This window comes from Stegodyphus dumicola, chromosome 4, assembly GCF_044657685.1.
Source record: "Stegodyphus dumicola isolate Sdum_Otavi_A_Nest chromosome 4, ASM4465768v1".
Taxonomy (NCBI): Eukaryota; Metazoa; Arthropoda; class Arachnida; order Araneae; family Eresidae; genus Stegodyphus; species Stegodyphus dumicola.
Window position 1 is genome coordinate 211,072,403 of NC_140771.1, and position 24,306 is coordinate 211,096,708.

General features: G+C 32.7%; 1 protein-coding gene across 1 annotated transcript; it reads right to left on the reverse strand.

Annotated features, from left to right (window-relative positions):
* Window positions 1-675: 675 nt before the first annotated feature.
* LOC118184146 (peroxisomal sarcosine oxidase-like) lies at window positions 676-21,277 on the reverse strand. The gene is made up of 8 exons (XM_035353798.2): window positions 21,119-21,277; window positions 17,295-17,443; window positions 12,997-13,219; window positions 11,656-11,844; window positions 9,169-9,309; window positions 5,585-5,740; window positions 3,655-3,730; window positions 676-989 (listed from the first exon to the last, which is right to left on the reverse strand). The coding sequence occupies exons 1-8, from the start codon at window positions 21,230-21,232 to the stop codon at window positions 862-864; spliced, it is 1,176 nt and encodes a 391-aa protein (XP_035209689.1). The 5' UTR covers window positions 21,233-21,277; the 3' UTR covers window positions 676-861.
* Between the last annotated feature and the right edge of the window lie 3,029 nt (window positions 21,278-24,306).

The window sequence follows — 24,306 nt, forward strand, 5'->3', positions numbered from 1 at the left end:
ATAAAACAACGGTACATACAGCCATCGAATTTTGAATGACGTAATCCTACTGCGAATATGGGCATGTGAAAGCCCAAATTTGGAATTTGTTTTATTATCGATTTCATATTTTGTAAAACTTTAACGAATTTTTGATTAACAAACTCAAGGATTTCAAAGCGAGCAATGGCAATGTTGTACAAAAAAGAACATTTTTATCTCCAGCGTGCGAGTCTCTATATCGAAAGTTCTAAACATATGCTCATTTTAAAACGATTTTGCGATATTGCTGTTGAACTGAATTTTGTGGTTTAAGTGCGAAGCACGTGATAATATTTAATAAATAAATGTAACACACAAAATGTTAAAAAAAACCGCCCTTTGGGTGTAATTTAAAATCTCAAACTTTTCATTTTTATTTAATGTATTCTCTCACTTATTTAGGATTCTGAAACATTATAGAAAAAGAAAATATATACATTTATACTTATATTTAAGGCGTAATTACGGTATGTTTACCTCTTTTGTCAAAACCTATTGATCCTTGATCGCAAGTCCTTGAATGTCTTGGTCACCAAGAGGGATGCGTTATTGCTTCAAGGCAGTGTATAGGAAAAACCACATCCATGGTTTAGCCTTATTCAAATTAACGAACAATAAAAAGCAAATTAAATGTTTAAAACATGTTTAGAGGCATTTTAATGTTTGAACCGCATCAAATCTTTATTATTAAATTTACTTTTCTTTCAATAAAATAAGATCATAATATATCATCTATAAAATTTCAAAAATCTCTAATTACAAAAAAAAAAAAAAAAAAAAAAAAAAAAAAAAAGTCACAAATGTCGTCCATATCTTTCAGATATCTTTGTATCTATGAAATCAATGTTGTCTTTCAGAGGAGTCGAATCTCGATAACCGGAAAGGCGTGATATCCAAGAAAGGTTCAATCCCAACAGCCATTTCACTCAGCAACCTTCCGATGACTGGAGCAGTCTTGAAACCAGTTCCTAAATTTTAAAATTTCATATATATCAATTTAGGGAAAAAAAAGAGACAGAGAGAAGAAGAAGGAGGAGAAGGAAATAAATAAACAAAAGATAATTCTGAAATTAACCAAATGCCTTATCGCAGTAGTTCCTACACTTTTCGACTTGTGGAGCCTTTTTTAGAAACTTTTGAACAATTGCTGTGGCGAAGGCCCCAGTTTGTTCTACCTTATGTCTTCCAAAATAATAGTGTTTGCGGAAAAAGAAGGATATATGCATTCATGTTTGTGAAATTTTCAACACCCTGCAGGAAATGTCGAAAATGAATGAAATTTATTCCACATATTACTGATAGTGGTACAAATAAACAATCAAAGCTACAAGATTAAAAAAAAAGCGAACATCGGAAATCAGTTTTTTGCGTGTCCGCCATGCTGAGCGATGAGCGCCGTAGCATTGAATCATGCAGGTGCTTGAATTTGATCCTGAGAATGGCATTCCACGTAGCTTTGACTTAGTGCTTGCCCCACCAGCTCTACGAGCGAGCCGCCGACGAATGAAATCTCAGAGATGTTCAATGGGCGATATATCTAGGGAATATGCGAGCCATGGAAGATGCGAAACCTGTTGGGTCCTAAACATGTGCACGGGCATTATCCTGCTGAAATACAGAGCTCAGAATGCATCGAAGAATTGCAAGGACCTCTGGCTCCACAACTTCCCTTATGTAGCGATCACTGTTTGAGGTTGCTTGCAGTCTGCCCTAGATGGGACCAAAAGTTAAACCCAATAGCTGATGTGTACTCTTCTATCATTGTACTCCAGATTGTAGCCAGATTCTTTGGAGAAAATAGCTTGTTGCCACACGGTACGCAGTGCTTTGTGTTACAGGGCCCATTGAAGTCAGAGGCGTCTGTGATTCAGCCACAGGAAAACCCTGCATAGAGGAACCCCTTATACGCAGTTCATGGTGCAGCAGACGGTGACGAACCTTGGAGCTAGATAACATAACCGTCACCGATCCGTCACAGCCATGCAGATGAAGTGTCTGCCGTCCCTTTGCGTTGTGCTATTGAGGACCCAACTGCCAAAATTTTGCCATGTTTGGTTCTCCTCTGTCCATTTCTTCCAAACACGCATCACTGTTGCGGCATTACGCTGCGTGCAGGGTGCGATTGCTCGATACGGAAGTCCACAGTCTCGTATACCGATGTGGCCTCGTTCGAGCTTCGTCAGTTGTTGGCATGGTACCCACCGCTGTTGACGTGGCATATTGACCACTGATTAAATGTTTACCTCAGACAGAGGACGATAAACAGGTTTCAACGCAACATTATGGTGCATTACATACATGGAACAAACGGCCGTTTCTTATTCCACGGATGCGCAATCGCTTTGTAATTCTAATCACTTGCATGCCTTACCTCACTTTTCATTTCCTGTAAGTTTGATTAAATTTCCATGATTCCTTCATGGTGTTGCAATTTTCACAAACATTCATGTATAATAAGAGATTGTAAAGCAAAGAACGATCTAAACAATTGCGAAATGGCCATGAATTGAAATTCTGTTTAAAAAACTTTAAAATTTATTGTAATATATCAGTTCTTTTGCAAATGTGATCATTATACATGATATTGTCAAAACGTCGCCATACATAAAAGTTCCTTCCAGAATTCCGTTGTAGGGTTTATATTTATTTTAACTAACATTTATTTTAAGTTTAAGCTATCTTTCCTGTCAAGCCTTTACTTTTCCCTAGAATTGCCAATGCCAGAGTATGTAAATTGTAGTAGAACGTGCAATCTATTCAAATTTTAGCAGAAGTAAGTTGAGTTTAAGTAGAAGGGAAACGAGATTGTATGTGTGCTTCTTGAATCGCAAGCGTGAAGGTTGCTAGGTAGAAATTTAAGAACCGCGCGTTTCGGCCTGTGTGCCTATTTTGGCAGTTCGTTGAATCTTCAACTGCTTAATCAGTAAGCTTGCTGAATCTCAGATGTATCTTAGAACGCGGTTAAGTTAGTGACGATTTTAGAGCCTCGTAGGTAGTGATCTCGTTATTTATTCATCCTGTCATTTATTTTTAGTTTCACATTTCTGTTTTGTTAAACCGCCGGGTCGGCATAGTTTGTGAGCGTCAAGTGAACGCAGCTGTTATTTCTAAAGTGTAATAAAAAGAGATTTAAACCCTTCTTACGAGTTTGTGTAATTTACAGTTCATAGCAGTCACTACCACTGTTGCTGACAAGTTGGGGCCATGCAACACTATACCGTAAATAAAACCGTTTTCGTTACAACAAGTTTTCAACAAGAAAGCCGTAAAAGAAATTAAAAAACGTATATACCGAAAAAGAGAGAAGAAAGGAATAAAAATAAAAGATATATAAACCTTAATATTTTATAGTACATATATACTATTTGCCTTAATAGCAGTTGAACTAACCTTCAAAGACAGAATGAATCATTTAAAAAGAGCTTTTTTAAACTGAACAAAATATTTTATATTTAAAACAGTAAAAATCTGCAACTTAACTATTCAAGACAAAATTATTCATGCTATAAAAATTTACTTAATGAATTTTTGAACAGCTGAAAATCATTTTAAGTGTTCTTCCAAGGCTTGAGAACATCAGGTTTCTTCACTCTTAAAAAGATAAAGAATTCAAAATTTTCTTTCTCATCTTACCTGAAAATCCCGTTCCAATGACAACATTCCTAAGTTTTGGTAATGTGTCAACGATGAAGATTTCATCAGGCGTATTCTATAAAAAATCTTATTGTGAGCACTTATACAAAAATGTGCACATAAATACAGTTTACCTAAACATATGATGAAAACCATTATACACAGTTTTATGTCTGCATTGTATTGAAATATAACCTGAACGCCGATGAAATGAAATTCTCGAATGAACTTTAATTAATCCGGGAAGCAAACTTAATTATTCTGAGAAAAATAAAAAATAAATAATTATCCTCATAACTATTAAATTATTTTTTTTTTCTGAAATAGCTCTCTTTTCTCTCGGAAGCTTAAAAATTTATTCTTTAGATAACAAAAGTATGGAAATAAAGACTTTTAATATACTTTTCTTTATGAATAATACTTTTCTTTTACTGCAGTCACGTCTTTTTTGGGGGATTTGAACACCTTTACCTTTTCCAGGCTTTAGGTGTTCTATATATTTTAGACATTTATTAATATTTTGTGGGCAATACAGTTCAACTGCAGTTCAAAACCCATCATAGTATCTGTTTCAGAAATTCATTCTGAAAAAGTTCCGGAGAAAAAATGGAAATAATAGATTTTGTAAAAATTCCTTGATTGTTATAATAGTTCAGCTGTCTTACTCCTTGAAATTCCTTGATTGTTATAACAGTTCAGCTGTCTTATTCCCGACGAAACAGATTTATTTTGTTATTTAATAAAATTTAGAATAAAAAATAATCTTTTGTGGAACATTAAGCAAAGAATTTTAAGTTGGGTTTAAAGACTTGACGATTCTAGCGATAAAATTTCACAGCGTTTTTGCCACACTTGGTTAATTTAACGGTTATTCCTAAGCAGTTCTCTTATCTATGGCAATTTACAATACCACAAATATTCTTATAATTGTGACGGAAGTTAATATTTCAGATGGCTGTCGTGTAGAATTGGGTGCCCCTTCGATTGGCAACAAATATTGTTCAATTTTAGCGATGAAACCCCGTTTCTGGTTACCATGATAGTTTTAACTTGGTTTCAGCTTCCTGATTTTTTTAACTGAAAATAGATCGATGAGTACATGGACACCGAGTTTGTGCAATTCTTTGAGTTCTTATTTTGGTTTGTTTAGCGGCCATCTTGAAATTGTGCCTTCCTGGTGCCGATTTTGGCATCAAAAAAGAATCGCCAAATAAACAAGGGACACCCAATTGTAAACTTTTACGTTTCAGTACTCCAAGGTACTGAAATTACGCGGACTTAACACCAAGTCGGGCCACATTCCCTGGCTACTTCTCGGGCTGCCTTATCATGATCATATAGCCTTCCTCAGAAGACTGTGGATCATTTCGGTTGGAGTATATAAGATTAAGTTCCAGTTGCTGTTATTCGGATTCAGACGTACCAAACTGGCCTTTTAAGACTTTGGTTAACTGTCTGGAAAATCTAGCTTTTTTTAGGGGGGGGGAGGGTCTACAATAATACCAAATGTATGAGACATCATTTGTTTGATCAAGCTGGTTTGAAAACACATTCATTTTATGCTCTGCCAATTTTTGCCACAAAGAGCATAAGCTCAGAGCTTTTAATTATTATCTTCAAACTGTAAATCTAAAAGATGAGATTAATGCTTCATTACTGTCTAGCAGAGATGCGATTATACCACATGTGATAAATACATCATAAAGTGATGAAATGGCATTGAAAATTATTTGCTTCGTAAGGCTGCTTTTGCATTGTATAAAAAGCACCCACTAAGGTAAAAGTAATGCAATCAAGAACTGTCTTGGATTTTGATCGACAGTACCCTACATCAAACTTCATTTGGAAGGGAGCAAATTGCTTACTTAATTTTTGCAGTTGAAGACTATTTAAAAATGTGAAGTTGCAAAGAGAACCAAAACTTCCTTACCGTATACATACATTTCTCTACTATAGCTGGTTCCGGTTCTAAGAGAGGCATGTGTTCCTTGATATAGTCTTTGACAGTATTAAGAGGCATACTATTCACAAGGGTTTTGTCTCTTTCGTCTGGGTCGTTACAAGGCACTCCACCGTGATAACAGACCTAAAAATAGAAGAAAAAAAATGAAAAACGGCATATTTTAATTAAAGCATACAGATATTTTTACTTCTAAGAAGAAAAACATGCTATTACATAAAGCTGATTTTAGGAATTTTCCATTTTCCTAGTCCAACTGTTTTCAATTCAACACTTAAAATATAGGGTAAATTTTCATATTATGAGTGTAATTGGTAAGTATTATAATTATTAATAAATTGACAAAATGAGTTATTTATGCTATATGTTATAGCATTAAAGTCCACAAAATAAAATTAATTTCATTATAATTCCGGTATTAATCGATTCTCTGAAGCTGGAAAACATTTCAAAGTCATATTATATTCCATAAACTGAGAACGGAATTTATTTGACTTTTCATTAGTGAAAACAATTTCTTCCATAGAAGCTCACTCAGTTACCCACTGTAAATCTAACTGATGAGATTACCGATAAAACTTTGAACGGAATACCAAAAGAAAATTCCATCTATGTGTTATAGCTTTCCCGATAATATATGCCACATCAACATTGACATTTCTAACATGCAATATCAAAATGTTTCCGAAATATTAATATTGAATATCCATACTGCAGTCTAAGCTTATATCTCAGTGGGACAAGGTCCGAGAGTGAAGATATTGTAAATACAGTTACTATTATAATACTCTTATAACTGAAACTCTAAGCATAAGATAATAAGCAATACTTTAGATACGATAACATTTTCATCTCTCGCCCCAGTAATTAAAAATAGAAACTCATATCTGAAGTGATTTATGCTCAAAACTTGGTACTTTACAAGTGCAACCATCTTAATTAAAATTGCTAGATTTTCAGAATGTGCCTCTTACGATAATGTGCATAATAATTTCTCAGTTTTAACAAGCAATGTCGTCATATTCATATGCGTATTATCTTGTAGTAACCCAAATTCCAATCTTTTTTTGACAAATTATAATATTTTTTAGCTTAAACTCGATTACAAAATATGCGCTTGAGGGCAATGGGAGAAAGTATGGTAAATGCTTTGTAAGAATAATAGTATTTTACAGGGGAACTGATGAAAGAAATAATAGTTTTAAACTTATCTTTAAAGCGATCGCGACGAAATTTCAACCAGAATAGAAGGAAAGGAACTCGCTTATAAGTACACTTAACAAGCGGGTTCGTTGATTGATTCGTTTCTTTTGATTTTGAGGCTAAATACCTAAAAATTTTGAGGCTACATAAAACATGCATGAAATATTTAGTATATATGCAGTAATGTTTTTTTAATTTTTGTCATTATTCTTTTTATTTTAAAACCGTGTGGTTGCATTTATACGTTAAATACTTAAAATTTTGAATTTCATGCAACTGATGGGAAGTTGGAAATGGGTTCCACAAAACTAAAGGTAATACTCACAAATGAGGGTAAGTTTTTACTCGAAATCCAATCACGAAATTTTGTGTAAAAGATCATTTTGTAAAGAGTGTATCTACCTCAGAAATTGAACATCAGATGTCAGTTGAAATAATTTTGACATCATAATATTTTTTGTGACAAGTTTACTCAATATTCACCTTAAAATAATCTTTAGCAAACATTCCTATTTTGGCACATTTCCGTTAAAGCCATACCATGCACAATGGTTACAATACATATCTGTGACCACGCTGCAGTGAGGGCAAGAACCCATTTACCTAATGTATTAATTGAATCGTTCCTAACGGTATACAAGGGGGTTAAGATTCGGGGACACAAGTGTCCAAGGGAATAAAGCGATTTCGAGTTATTTAAACCAGTTCCCTGTTATTCTAAACCATGATTCCAAGAAAATACCAATGGCAACAATAATACGATTATAATGTGCCAATGATCTGTAATTTCATTCATCATGCTTTCTAGATTTCCCACCAGAGTGAAAGCCTTATGACATGAAATAAGCCTTAACATGTAATACTACCATCAACAGCCATTGTCCGTCCGCAATCACGACGGAGTAATTTTCTCTGAGGTATTATTCATAATACACCACTGTCCACCTACATTCTATAGCCAAAACTTTGACTTAGCAGATTACTCTTTGGTTTAAGTAAGTACTGTTACCAAGTGTCTGTTCAGCAAAATAATTTGCATTAACATTCTTAATCTAATTGTGCTGTAAACCTTCTGTTGGCCCCTTGGCTCACTTGGAATGTTAGTTAATTGTCAGTAGCTTGTATTAGTACTATTAACTACACAAAACAGTGTTCATACCTCGGTTTAATAGCATATGAGGTTCTATATTTACATGCGAAATTACAAACTGGCACTAATGACTCATTCTTATCGGTTGCAACACTTTCACTATTGCAGTTAATGGAAAATTTATTTAGGGCTGCTGTTTATGAAATATTACCACCACTATCCTCAATAAGCGGTGATCATACATTTTTCTCTGTCCAACAAATCCATTGTAAACATATACTATGTTTTTTGAAGCAAGTATCCTACAATATATACTTTCTGTGTATATATGAAAACATTATTCTCCATTTGTAAGCGACGTTTGTATGGAAAAGTGACCGTAATAAGATGGTTCAAACTACATTAAATATTTCATATAAAGGGCAATCAGAATGCTCTTACGAACACAGCGATAATGAATTTGTTCACACATACTTTTATTATTACTCGCCTCGTTTTCTATTTCTTGAGTTATTCAATTGATAGCAAATGTATTAGGAGCAGGTTTCCTTAGGACCTCTTTAGCTTTTTACTGCAAGGCTCTTTCTTTGTGGGTTAAGTTGAGAAACATGCGTTACCAACAAAATTCGGTATTCTCGCAAAATGTGTTCAATCGTACCGCAGTTGTTGCAACAGATGACCTACAATTATTACAATCTGATTATTACATTAGTTTTCGTAATGTAATAATCATATTAGGACAGTGTTTGCTTGAATGGGGAAAAGGATAGAATAAAATGAAGACTGTCGACAAATGTGAAAAAGAATCGTTTTGATCAAGAGTTATAGTAGATCTGCTTCAACGGATTTTTATTGCTGTCAGAGTGAAATGATGACCATCCAGAGATGAGATAGGAAATTGTATAAAAATTTAGTTAACAATTTAATTAAATGTGCCGTAGTCGGTTCGAAATCTGCCTTTGATAATGTACACACGAACAGTAAGTCATACATTGCAAGAATACCGAAAATTCTTCCTCATAGTAAAAAACAGTATTGTGAATATTACAAAAAAGTTATATAAAAATAACAAATGTGTAAAGCATAGTCAAAGGAAGTATTTCATTATCAAAGCGCATAAATTTTACTACACAAGAAAGAACAGCATGAAAAATTTGTAATGCTTTTCTTTTGTGGCGTAACATTTTCAAAATTTTAACTTCTCATTGTTATGTAGGCTTATACGTTTATGCCTTCAAGAATGTAGAGAAGCTACACTCACTTTCATAAGTCCAGGATATTCCAGTGAAGGGATTGCATATATACGAGGAGTAGAGAGCTCTAATAATGTCGGAAAACCAGACTCGGCACTGTATGCACCTCTGATCTTTTCCTTCCAGTAAAACGCATTCACAAAAAGCGGCTGAAATAAAAAGAAATGGAATTTTCTAACTTTGTTTTAATATAGTACATTTGTTTAACTTATTCAGCCATTGTGAGATATCACATGATGACTGTTAGTCTTCATAACATTATTAAAAGGATTTTCCCCATTTTTTTACTAAGCAATCAGGATTATGAAAGTTTATCTGCTCTTGCATTATACTTTTAATAACCAGAACAATCAAAACGAAGTGTAATTTTCATCCTGCAAATTAAAACTTAACACACCAAACTATACATTACTTAAGCGAACCAGTCATAACGTGTATAGGCAGAAATATATAGATCTCTAAATTCTTTCCAAATAAATCAGAAAGGGGAAAAAGGTGTTTAAAACAATTCAATAAATATTAAATCATGTCTTAAAAATATTCACATCTTCTCGAACATTTAGCAAATTAAAACCAAGTTTAGAATAAATCACTAACAAAGCGCACATTTTTTACAACTGGCACAGTATTCCTTTTCGTTGGCAATGATTAGTTATAGTTTGTTATTTTAAACAGGCACTCGTAGGCTCTTGAAACCCCCTTTTGCGATAGTAACTTGTGTCTTCTTTACCGCAGAGCACTCATTTTCCTTCAACCTGATTTGTAGCTGTATTTCAAGTCAGCCTATCATATGAGCGCTTATCGCGAAGTGTTTTCTAGACAGAAATGAAATGGGGAAAAATTAAGTGAGTCGACTTTTTTCCCGAAGCTGTTGTTCCCATGGATATTAGTCAAATCGAGAGGAGAAAAATGACCTATAAGTTTCCATTTTAAAGTAACAGACTATAGATCAGGATGCGTTACCGTTATAATCTAAAATTTAATTGCTTGTTGATATGGGAATAAAGGTTTAAGATAAAATAATTGTAAGCAATTTCATCTGTTTAAATTCTGAAAAGAATTCTCCGCTGCTGAAGGAAGGGGAAGTTCTGGAAAGGAACAGAGGTTAACATTTAACCCAAACACAATCAGATCTGATTAATGTGGCCATGCTTTAACTGAGACAGCCCGTATCCTTGGACATACTTTTCCTCTTTATTCTAGTAAACTTTGTAACTGAAAATACATACTTAGGTACACTATTTAAGGAAATAAGGCTCGATCTTTAAAAGGATCCTGCTTATTGATGATGTGTAAGATGGTCAAGAAACAACATCGACCTTTTTTGTGAACATTTTTAATGATTAATTTGGCAATTGCTTGAAGATGTTTTATGCATTTTTCATCTGATATACATAATTATTAAAGGAACCGACAACAAAAGTGAAATGACCGTACTTACATCTATTTCTCCAAAATACTGAAAATAAAAGCCATAGATCATAAAACTGAAAAATTTAAGGACCTTTTCTATTATAGTACAACAAGCGCCAAACTGTTTTTTATCGAAAAATACATTATGTAAAAAAAAAAAAAAAAAAAAGCAGCATAGGCAATTGCTTTCGTACTTTTCAGCGGGTATTTAAAAAATTGTATTTCCCATTGGAAATTATAATGAAGACTATCACAAAATTATTTTTTTACACCATCACTGTACCCTTTAATGATGAAAATTTATAAAACGGAGATTAAAAAAAAAGAAGTACTGGCAAAGTTCTAACTTCCATGTAAATTTCGTTGTGCTGAAATCACGTGTTTGGACAGTAATACACGTGAACTCCTCTAAGTTATAAACAGCAATAAAGGGGTTCAACTACGAATTACTGATGTTTGGACGTATTTTATTTCTCAAAGGTATAATAAAATGGCAGTTTCATTACATTTGATTTTTTCTTGCCTTCCTACTTCATTACACTTTACTTAAATTATCAGTCATTTTCTCAGTTAAATAATATATTTAAATATACGCCAATTGCTAATATTTTTTACTCAGTGTACATACGCCAGCACTGCCTGTTAACCACATAAAATTAAATAAATTAAACTTGTTGCTCGTGTATCTTGGTGTTTGAATCTTCTCCATTATAGAACAAAGCCATCAAATGTTCTTTTCTGTAAAGACACCTGCACTAACATGGTATCTCCAGCAAGAAAACATATATTCGTCATTTCAATTGTGATAACATTTTCCTGAACATAAGAAATATATATCTTAGTTCCAGTTATTTCAGTAAACTAAAAGCAAAATAGAATGACACAAATTAAAAACCTTTTATCAACAATAGTTACTTTGAAAATAAAATCACTATTATACGAGATAAGGATACATTTAATTTGACAGCCAATAAGAAATGTTGACTCATACGTAGCTCTATTGAAAATTATCTGGTTCGTATTTTCCCGTGTTTTATTTTATTTATAAAGCTAGATGAGATAACCACATTCCGCAAACTCACCTGCAAGGGTACAGAAGGGGGAAGTTGAGAAGACAGCAATTTCGGCGTCCACGGTCCAGTACAGATTGCTACGGAACGGGCGATAACATCTCCTCTTTCGGTCTTAATCTGCACCTTGTTCTCTTCAGGTATGATCTGAGATACTGGACAGCTGTCCCACAATGTGCCGCCTTTTTGACGGAACAGTTCCTTTAATGAAAAATTGCATTACATCAAGAGTTTTGATAAAAACAGGTGATTATATGGCTGTTCGAAATATAAGAAGAAAATATTGAAGGTGTTAGACTAGAAGAGAAACACGCTAATGGGACAATCAAAATTATAAAAACAATCTTGTATTTAGCGTTTAGCGTATTAGCCAAATCCACAAACCCGTAGACTACAACACCATTTTGCTCAGGTCTGTTGTAAGCTTAGGAAAACTTACTTTCGTATCTTTCTTCAATGAAAGAAAAAAAAATTACTCTTCCCTCAAAAAAAAAAAAAAAAAAAAAAAAAAACAGAGAGATTAAGAGAAAACATTCATGAAAAGAAAAGGAATAAAAATGTTATGTTTTTAGAAGAATTTCGAACAGCTGCCTAGACTGCCGAACGTTCGCAAGATTTAGAATTAAGGGTGACATTTTTAGCGGTCTCTAAGTAGGTTCCGGATATGGGCCCACTATCAACTGAGCAATAAAATTGCTGGACACTAGGCTGGTCATTTTCGTGACTTTCCCCATGCGTAACGTGTATATGAGCTAGTTTCCGCTAGAAAATCCTCCACTAACGCATCTCTCTTAGGCAGATAGCCCTAGTGTGCGTTGCCATAATCTATTAAATAAAACCTTTCATTAAATGTCATTTGTGTTTCAGTCATAAATGTAGTGTTACATGTAATCTTATATATATATATTTTTTTTTCCTTTCTTTTTTTTTTTTTTTTTTTTTTTTTTTTTTTTTTTTTTTTGTATGTGGACTTCCAAGTTTTGCTGTATTTAAAGAATTTAATTTTACTAAATAATTTTGTTATTATTATAATGCCTTTTTGAAGTGATTCAAAAACTTTTTTGGGGTTCAAATTTTAAAAAATTACAATTTTTCCTTTTCTGATAATACAAACAATCATATAATGTCAAAAATTTATTTCGGTTGATGCACTTTGACACAATGAAATTCTTAGCGTATTATTTTATCCGCTGAGAATATATTATTTGAAATTGCAGTTATTTTTATCAATATTATAAAAATTGCAGTTATTTTATACAGTTTTTAGAGCAATAGTTTCACAGAAAGTTGAATTTGGTTAATGGGGTCTTGGCATTCATATTTCAAATACACGATCTAGACTTAAAGACTTACCTGAACGGCTAGAAGAGATTTATGTGCGAGCATTACACCTCCAGTTTTATCCAAGAAAGCTCCAGCAAGATTTTTATAATTCAGAGTCTTTGAATATTTCGATTTCATTTCATCAGGACTTATTACTTCGAGGTTTTCAGGGCTGATTTCTTTCATGTGTTTTATGCACTTTTCATAATTAAGTTTATCTGAAGAGTGCTCAAGGCATAAAATTTTGGTATTCCTGTAAGAATTCAATTTAGTCAGGATCCGATTTCAATCTTTTTAGGCAATTCTTTTTATCTTTTCTAAATGGTTATAATAATTCACAGAAGTTACTTTGTAAATTATTATCAATCATTCATAATGTTTCCAAGACCAGTGTTTCTCAACTGGATTTACTCCAAGGACAGGTAAAATATTTCGATATGTTCTCCCGAACCGATAAGTTTGATAATTCAGCCCATTGGCACAATTTTGTCACATAAATGCTGTAATATCACATAAATGTTTATACATAAATGTTTTAAATGTTGTAATATCGGTTGTCGGCCGATGACACTTTGGATTTTGGACAGATAGCTGGACATTTCGCGGACCGGCAAATATTTCTTGCTTACCGGCGGTTGAGAAACACTGTCCTAGACCGCACAGATATATTTAACTCTAAAATACATGGAATAAATCCTAGGCATTATAGGCATTATCATACGAAGAACATTTCAAAATGCACCGAATAAAAGAGCGCAGATGTTTTCCAGGATAAAAGAGGAAAAAGGAAACATTGTCAAATGGTATGGATTTCAGATAATTGATTTTAGATTTTTATGCGTTTGAAAAATTCTTAAAAACAAAATACCCACATTTTCCCTTTTAATTCCATTTTTAAATTGATATCCGAAGCTTTAAGAAATTTCTGCTCGTTTTTATTCAGGACTATAAAATTATGCATACTCTAGCGTAGTATATGACTATGATATGCATTTCTCAATTAATACTAAACTTGTTCTGGCAAAAAGAGACACGAATAACTGCAAATCTGAATAGGACATCCAGAAAAGACATTTTTTTTCACAAAGTTAGCAGCATCAAATTCATAGAAGTATGTAGGCCACCAGCGACCGAGCGGGTAAATTCGCTGAAAACTGGTAGTTCTGTCCGAAGTTCGAATCCCGCCAACGGGTTGGCTGCATGGACGTTTTCGTTTTTGACCCATGTGTAATTTGTTATACGAGACATTTCCCTTAGAAAGTCTTCTACGAAGGCATCACTCCATTTAGACAGATAGCTCTCGAGGCTTTGCCCAAACCACATAACCAAACCATAGAAGTATAACTTCGAATAATAACATGTAAACTGTATTGTTTATATATATCTTAAATTCTGAAATAGATACTACAGAATTAATTAATGGTAAAATATTCCAGGGTTATTTGCCTACAGGGGCGCGATGCCTTCTGTGACTTTTCTAAAAGAAACTATTTAGCCTATTTATGTTTCCCTCAGAGAAAACACCTACGGAAACATTCCATTCCAGTTAAACTCGAATTATTCACAAGTCATGTGCAAATTTAAGGCACTTAACGAGGATTATGTAGATAGTATAAATGCCTGGCTGATTGAAATTGTTTCGCTTTAGAAATTAAAAAATATATTTTTTTAAAATTTTATTTTCATTACGTGCTTCGCCATTAGGCACTACACGGAAAGGGAGGAATGCCCCATGGAGGACTTTTACTAGCTCGTATCCACGTTACACATGAGGAAAACCATGAATACGCCCATCCCACCAGCCCGTTCACCAGGACTCGAACCCCATCCCGAACTACCAGGTCCTTTTCACCGGCCAAGCGTTAAAGTCACTGAACACTGGTAGTTTGGTCCGCAGTTCGAATCCCGGCGAATGGTATGGCTGCATGGGCGTTTCCTTGGCTGCATGGGCCTCACGTCTAACGTGTTTACGAGTTACTTTCGTTTAAATAGTCCTCCAAGGCCCATTAGGCAGATAGTTCTCGACAGCTTTGTTATATTTCAAATAAACCAAACCGAACTACCAGTGCTCTGTGACTTTACCGCTGTGGCCGCTGGTGGGCCAAATGTTAATTATTATCCTAGGTCAATTAATTATTATCACTGGCTGATGTCACAAAATAAATATCCTGACTGAGTATTGACATTCCGATGAGAACATTATTTCAGGTATAAGATGTAATGATTTTTTTAATGTTAGAAAAAACAATGAAAAAAAAGGGAAAGATTAAATGTTACGAGCTTTTAAGATTTGTTTTTAATTTAGTGTTTAAACGGCTTTTCGAACATAGCATTTTTAATTTAGAAACTAACAATTATCAGCGTTTTACTGTTTGCAACGTTGCATAGAGCAGGAAATGTATCTTTTAAATGAAACAGATATGTTACCTGTGATTTGATTTCTGAATTTTAGTCGAAATTTAAGAAATGGCTGTATTTTTTCTCCAGTATTTGCCGCCCATTATTATCAAATTTCATCACGTAAAAATTGGATACAAAGTTTTGAAATTTCCGCAGATTATAAAACAAAATCTTCGCCCTGTTTTAAAATAAAAATGATAAAAGAAATACATTACATACATACATACATACATTTTTTAAAAAAGTGTTGTAGCCTGACGCAAAAGGAAAAAAAAATATTATTCTAAATATTCATCGCTTGAAAGAATGCTTTCAAACTTATCATATAATTACGTCACTCGATTTTTCTTGCTTATATGCAGATTCCTTTGCATTTCATATACATTTCTTTTCCTTAATGTCAAAAACAATACAGTTTTAAAGATTGTTCAACTTTTCGCAGTCACAGTCAAATTTATAACGCTGTTTTTTTATTTTTTTCCATTTCAGAAATTAATATGTGTTCCTAGCATTTTGAAGTTGATTTTCTCGTTTACCATAATTATGTTTCGATGTTTTATTCTTTTGTGAGATTTTTAATATTCTAACATAAAAAATGCGTAATTTATAAAGATTTAAAATTTTCAAATATTGTAAAACAGACTCTCTATTGAAAGAACAATACGAAATATTATTTAGACATCTCTAATGGTAGCCGCATTTTTATAAGATTAAATTATAATTAATTATTATTTTAGCTCGTTCATGGTATTTCTTGCTTTTGTGTAAAAATTGCCATCGATTTTTAAAATTACTCCCTGATAAGCTATCCAGCTCAACTTTTGCAGACACACGTATTGCAGATGACAATAAAAGTGGTGCAGCGGTATTTGTTTTAAAAATTCGATTTAGATTTCATTACATGTAATATTGAAGCAATTTTTCGCAAGTCTCTTCGTTTAAAGAGCATACTCTCATAATTTAACTGTTTACACCACGGACTAGTGCGATAAAATAATTAAGTGTCGCTTAGATGAAATTTTAAATAGAATTGGGACTTTTTACGAATTTTCAAACATTGCTTGATGTTTTTCCGACCATTTCCATCCATTAGCAGAATTGTTGAAAGTAAAAGAGAGATTTTTCATTGTTGGAAAACAGTTTATCAAGGGAATAATTTAATTGGCAACGTGTCATTGAGACTTAAAAAAATGAAATATATTAAGAGAATTTTTTTATAAAATAATCTTAATTTAAAGCTTATAAAATAATTAATAAACTAAGAGAAGAAAAATAATTTAGGTTTTAAAAAGATTAAACAGTTCTCTTAAGAAAATTCATTTGAAAAATTATATTTCACATGAATTAATTTAAAAAATAATTCACTGAAAATTTATTTCACAAATAATAAAAGCGTGGCCGTTTAAGTAACGAAATCTATCAATCACATTGCATTGCAATAAATGTAAGCCATTATCTTTATAGGTTTATCAAAGCATCTTTTACCCCATGCTTTTATGACTGGTGATATAAAACTGTAAATGAGTTTTGTAAAGAGAATAATTTCGCTTCTTATTCGCATGAAACTAAATGATAAAATATTTTTTCTCTTTTAGTTCATTAATTATTTTATGATTTTCAAGTAATAGTTTATTTTAAACAAACTTTTCTTTTACCTTATTTTATTTTAAAGTATCTCATATATTTACGAAGATTTTTGGATAACTTCCCTAGCATTCTAACGTTAAACCAGCCACAGTTATGGTTACCAAATTCAACATTTTCTTCTGGATAGATTCTTGAGATACGAATATTTTTAATGAACGTGTTTACCATCAAGAGAAAACAATGCAAACCGAGTTACTTTCTTTTGATGACTACCTCTCGGCTTACAAATTTATCTTAGGTCGATTCGATCAATGTAGTAAAATACATAAGTTTTCTCATACACAATAAGCTGTTTTCTAGATTCTCGTTCCAATTCTCTCCACATGTCAAAAGCTATGGGCATCATGCGGGCAAAGAATTCTTCCTTATAGGCGGTGCGGATGAGCCTGGTCTGGCCATGGGAACTGCCCCGAGTATGGGGCTCCCGGAACTGCAAAAACAAACAGATGAAGTGTTACTTCGCAAACGAAGCTGATATATTTACTTCATATATAATTGAAATTTTCTGAGACCACATTAACATGAAATGTTGGGTAATCTTTTTGATATAACTTACTGACATGGTTATCAAAATACGAAGTACCCTGCGGGAAAAAAAAAAAAAAAAAAATAGAACATTTCTATATCTCCCGTTCTACAGGGCCTATTGACGAAATTCAGCTTGCGTTTTTTATGGCTCGAAAGCGCGACTTAGGATATGTGTTAGATTTATATATAACATTGTTCTACTATAGGTATTTCGACACAAAATTGGACTTTTTCTGAAATGACATACCAATTTTTTACCATATTTCGATTCCACGATACCAATTATGCCAAACTACGAAGTTTTGTAAAAATCGCACAAGTAGGTTTTAAAAAATTAGCTTCCAAAATTTTAACGAAACTTGTTTTAGCTTGACTAGTTAATCAACTTGGTTCAAAGCTTCAAAACACGTGTACCTTGACGAGTTCTGTCTGAAGCTCTGAATAAAAGAGATTAACGTATGTCTTTGATACTCCTAGGTTGCCATTTTAAAGTAGTTAGCAATTTCGGTACTAATGTTAATTGTTAAAATTTTGTTTTTTTAAAAAAATTTCTTTTGCGATATAATTCGGAAACAGAGATAGGTACAGTCCAAATATTCTTACGGCTTTTACTAGGTATTTTAATCTTAACTTTTAAAATTCTTTTGTTATTAAACTTGTTTGATTATACCTTTCATGTTTCGAAATTTAGATTCATTCCAAGTAAAATTCGCCTGTTTTTTAAGATTTATTTTTGAAATTTGTATTTTAAAATAATTTTTATAAATTTTTCGAAAAAAATTTGAATTAAAACCTATAAACGTTTTACCATCATCGTAAAGTAGATGTATTTCTAAGCATACGTGCAAAAAAATAGAGTTTGTTTATTCAAAATTTCCTAAGATATACGTGAATTCGCATTTTGGTGCGTTTTGAAATTTGGCGTATTATAAGCGATAATAACGAAAATGTGACTTACGCACTTTGTTAAAATTATTTGAAAGTATGAATGATGACTTTTTTCCGCTCATGGAGAATGAAGAAAAAGGAAGGGAATAGAGGTGTTTGGTGTTTGGTGTATTTAATTATGGCAAAGCACACTAGGGCTATCTGCCTAAGGGGAGGGATGCCTTCGTGGAGGACTTTCTAAGGGAAACTGGCTCGTATACACGTTACACATGGGGAAAACCACGAAAACACCCATGCAGCCAGCCCGTTCGCGGGATTCGAGAAGGGAATAGAGGTTGCTGTAAATAAAGAAGTGCGCCAAATGAATTATTCTTGGCACAAACTGAAAAAAATTCGCCAAGATAAAGTTTTAAATTTCTGCATAAATTTCTCCCCAAAAATTACAAAATTTAGCATTTAGGCATAATTTTAGTCGTAGAATCGAAATATGAAAAAAAAAAAAAAAAAAAAAAAAAAAAAAAAAAAGAAGGTATGTTATTTTAAAAACTGGTATGTGTCAAAAGACCTATGTTAGAATAAAGCTCTATCTCTCTGTATATATATCCTAAGCTGCGCTTTCGCGACATGGAAAACGCAATTTGAATTTCGTCAGGCGGACCAATAGAACGGGAGATATAGAACTGTCGATTTTTTTTTTTTTTTTTTCCCTTCCGTGGTGTACATCCATTTTTCATGGATCTGATCAAATTATATTGCTGCCATAGAATTATGAGATAAATTTCTTCAGTAGTTAAATGTATTTTGTCTAAATCTTCTGTAGTTGTTCTCATTTCATGGTACTGTTTTAGTCATTTCTTTATCAGCACATCTGATTTTTGATGAAGATTCATGGGGATCTTATTCTATTAAGAATGGACTATTGGACAGTTTATGGTTTTCCTGTTTCATTCATTTTGGGTCTCGGAAATATGCTTCTTACGGTTTTCAAATTTAATATAGTTCAGTAGTATTTTGTTCACTCTTGCCTCCCACAAAGGGGCGGACAGTTAAAACCATCTCCGGGATTCGAGCCCGGGCCCTTCAGTACCGCAGTAGGCTAGTATACCATTTGCGTATAAATTTGAAACTGACTTCTTAAAACACAGTAAAAACCATGAAATAAATTTTTAGAAGTCCTACCAGCGACTGAGCGGTGAAGTCGCTGAACATTGGTAGTTCGGTCCGGGATTCAAATCTTGGGAAACGGGCTGGCAGTACATTCGTTTCCATCGTTTGCCTCATATATAGGAGCTACTTTTACTAGGAGTGTTCTCCACGAAGGTATCCACCCCTTTAGGCAGATAACCCTCCAAAGCTTTGAGATAATCAAGTGAACCAAACTAAACTAGACATCGCAACTGTTAAAATAGCTCAAAAATAAATCAATCAATACATAAAAATAAAAAAGTGTGGGAAGATGAATTTTAAAACAACATAAAGTATTGAATCACGAAAAAAATTAATAAAAGAGGGAAATAAATTTAAAAATACTGACGAAGTCCCCTTAAATGTGCAGTTATTTTAAACTTAACACGGTTTTATGAAAAAATGCCGTCATTGAATTAACCACTGATAAAAAAAAATAATACAACATGATGAAAAAAATCTGATGTGGACACCACATGACTTCCTTCTCCATAACATTAAATTATACGCATTTTTTTTCTGCATTTCATCTAAACTTCTTTCCTCGAATTTCATTAGATATATTTCTCGTTCAATTTCTCACTTCGCAGCAAGACAAATATAGATAAAATCTCAAAACACCTTCATTAAAAATTGTAAAATACCGAAAAACATAAAACACCGAATATAATAAAAAACAGTTTACAAAAAAAAAAAAAAAAATATATATATATATATATACAATTGAAATTAGAGTTGCTAAGCAAAAACAAACAATTCGGCCAGAGCGCAGGAAGACAGATTTTTCGGTGCACAAAATTGAAAGTTTACTTTTGGTCCAACTCGGCAAAAAGACACTGAAGGTGCAAAAACTGAATTCACTATTCTGCTAAGTTTCTAATGAAAACAAACACGGCTGCTATGATAAAAACAATTAGGCTTAGCCTCACAAACAACTTTTAAATTGTTGACAATTCTACAACTATCGCATGCAGATTAACTAAAGGCATACATACCTTAACCGAAAGATAAGAACAATATAATTCAATCATTTTAAAGCAAAGGATACACAATTTACCAACATATAATAATAAAGAAACTGAGCTCACCGAGCTGAGTAACAGAGTGAGTATATATATATACCTTTGGTGCGGCCGATTACAACCAAAAAGGGGAGGTGCACAACTACGTGTTAACACTCTTATATACAAAATTTCAACATTCTGAGGGTACTCGTTTTTGAGTTATGCGAGATATATACATACATACGTCACGAAAAAAATCTCTTCTGAATTCATTTTAAATCAATTTTATAATCCGTTTTGGGGAAAAAAGTACTTTATTCTGTTCTTACGTACAGATGTCACGCAGAAACATCGTTAAATTGCATTCGATATCGGTCAAAATGGATATTTTCATTGAAATATGATACCGGGAATTTTTCTTGATTATAATATTTCGTACAAGGAAATAAAAACGACCTGAATGCGTTGTCGCCTTCCCCCCTAGCCACAAGAAAGCTCACCTGCTCTAGAAGAACAACATGTTTTCCTAAATTCTGCAGACGAAGAGCCGTCCATGAGCCCACTATTCCCGCTCCTATCACGGCGTGGTCAAATGCTTTCACGGCCGCTTCCATGATGCACTGTTCAGAAAACAACCATCGACACTTTATTTTAGCGAAAGTTCGTATCTTAATGACCTTCAACGCAAAATCTTTGTTACGTAGTAACTCGTGCTGCTGTCGTTATCATGTGTGTAGCTCATGTTGCGCGCTGGGAAAGACAAAATATTGATTAAAGTAAGCCAACTCTTATTTCGATGTTTAATGTTACATCTGAAGCATTATCTTCATACCATTAGGCGTAAATTTTGATGGTACAGTCATAAATGTAAGCCACAGAGGGGATTTATATTATCAAAAAGAGCAGTTACTGCATAAGGAATTTTCGACCTACCCCCTGAGTGCTCTAACAGACTGTACGAATATATTGAGCGTATAATAATCATTTTGTATTAATTTAAAGTGGAATTTGATAAACGTAACTCTTTTGTATTAATTAAAACAAAAGGAAGAGAAATAAACATATTTCCACAGTTTTTGTAAGCACAAACGATTATGCCTGTTTTGTTAGTTGCAAAAATTAAAATAATTTGATTGTTCTTTATTGTGCTGCTAACAATTCATTGTTGTCATGGATATATAATCTGTGTTAAAAAAAAAAAAATATTCTTCGCGTACTTCAGAATAACTGTTCTGCTTAAAGATAGGCACTATCTCAGAACTTTTTTTGTATTGTCTCAAAAATGATTCAGCAAACAACTCTTCGTTTTATGCAAACTTTCAAAAACACATTTGCAAAGCAGATTTAATTTCTTTTACTTGTGAATATAATAATTTAATTCGCTTATCCTAGTTTCCAATATAATATTTCAGCAACTATCTTTTTATTTGTTTATTACACGAATATTTCAACAAAATGAGGTACTCAGAATCTTGTATTTGGATACAAAACGTCCCAGCCGAAATATGGTTTAGTCAATACGTTGCATCGGACCTTTAATAAAATAAAATTCGTTATTTTTTATTATTGAAATCATCTTGTTCAATTGCACACGAAAGAAATTTACAAATTGGAATTAGCTGCACAGTTTTTACTTCTTTACTTATATTTTTAATTTTATGAATTGTTTTTAACATTTTGCGCTCATTTTACTAATTTAATCTCATTTTTCTTTCTGTTTATAAAAATATTAAATATTTGTTATATTTTAACTAACGTATAAAAGTAATTTATTCAAAAATATTTTTTTACTAATAGAATACGTTAACATGAACTTTTCTTATAGTATCTTGCATCGTATACTGAAAATTTTGCCTATTGAACAGAAGCTGTGATCTTTAAAAGCTTTTTTCTAAGTATAGTTCAGTATTTTAATAAAAAAAAGTAATACGAGTCCAGAGAAGAAAGCTTAAAAAAATCTGAAAGGTTTCAGATTTTAAATTACGTCCAAAGGGGCGTTTTTTAACGTTTTGTGTGTTACTTTTATTTATCAAATATCATGTTCTTTGCACTTAAACCATAAAATTCAGTTCAGTAGCAATGTTTTTTTCCCCGCCGTAGGGTGTTGCCATTGCTCTCTTTTTAATCGTTGAGTTTGTTACTCAAAAATTCGTTTTACAAAATATGAAATCGATAATAAAATAAATTCCAAATTTCAAACTTGGTCTTCCACATGCCCATATTTGTAGGAAGATTACGTCATTCAAAATTCGATGGCTTTATGTATCTTTGTTTTATCACAGTGCGAGAAATAGACATACATTTATGCAGATTTTTCATATTTAATTTCTTTAAGTATAATGCAAGATTCTAACATTTGGTGGTAACAGTTTGAAAAGTGAAACGGACATTTATAGTAATTCAACGCAAAATCGCAAAACGAAAATAATAGTCCGTTAGAAAACAATAGTCAAGCCTCTTTGGACTAATAAAAGAAAATATATTTAATCAGAAAAATACCCTTTCCTTTTTCCCTCGGGCTTAGGATCGCCCTTGGCGTGATTAATGTTTTTTGTCAGCTCAAAGGGACAATTTGCCCAGAAGTGGAATATTAATTTCGTTTTGGCATTTTGCGTCGTTCAACATAAAACGGCGTTTCACTTTTCGAATTTTTATTACCAAATATTACAGCTATGTATTATAGTTAAAGAAATTAAATAATGGAGAATCTACATGAATGTATTTATGTTTCTCGCACTGTGAAAAAACAACGGTGCCTAGAGACTTAAGTTTGAATAACGTAGTTGTCCACTCGAATATGGGCCTCTGGAAGCCCAAATTTGGAATTTGTTTTATTATCTATTTCATATTTTGTAAAACAACGAATTTTTGGTTAACAAAATCAACGACTTTAAAGCGAACAATGGCAACACTGTACAGAAAAAAAATTTTTTTTTTTACATCCAGCGCGCGAGATTGTGTATCTGAAATTCTAAAGATATGCTCTTTTTAAATATTTTGCAGTTTAAGTGCAAAGAACATGATATTTAATAAATAAAGGTAACACACGAAAAGTTAAAAAAACGAACCTTTGGGCGTAATATCAAACCTGAATGCTTTCAGAATTTTTTTTTTCAATTCATTTATTTTTTTCAATTTATTACAGAGTTGAAAGTTTTAATGCAACGCTAATAAAACTTTATGATAAATTTACTCAATGATTTAAAATTTAATTTGTAATGCATGAGTCGCAATACTAGGAATATAACCATCTTCTAGAAGATGTGTTCCTCAGTTTTTTAAATATAGACTTCTAGACAAAATGTTATTTCGAATTACTTTGAATTTCTTCGCCATTTTGAGCATTTCTGTTGCAATATACGGTCGAACCGCAATATAAAGCTATATAAAACCGAAAATGTTTTCGCTATGTTCGATCTAATAAGAAAAAAAAATGGGTCATCTCACGAAATAGTCTGAAAGTTAACAGATGAAACACAAGCAATAAAACAAAACAATTAAAAAAAGAAAAAACGCTATGAGTATTATTGCACCACTTAAAAGAGGTGAATAAAAATTCTAATGAAAAAAATCATATTTAGGGTTAATTGCGGTTATTAAGTACAATTTCTAAACTACTTTTTCGTTGTTTGTTTTTCACTTTACATACGCTAATAATTTTACGCGATAAATTACTAAGCACAAAAGT

Excerpts from the sequence above, each read along its gene's own strand:
- LOC118184146 (XM_035353798.2), bottom strand. The coding sequence starts at position 21,232 with ATGGAAGCGGCCGTGAAAGCATTTGACCACGCCGTGATAGGAGCGGGA. Across the intron at positions 13,220-17,294 it reads TCTAGAAAACAGCTTATTGT|GAATACCAAAATTTTATGCC; the intron begins GTATGAGAAAAC and ends GAATTCTTACAG. Across the intron at positions 990-3,654 it reads CATTGGAACGGGATTTTCAG|GAACTGGTTTCAAGACTGCT; the intron begins GTAAGATGAGAA and ends TTTAAAATTTAG.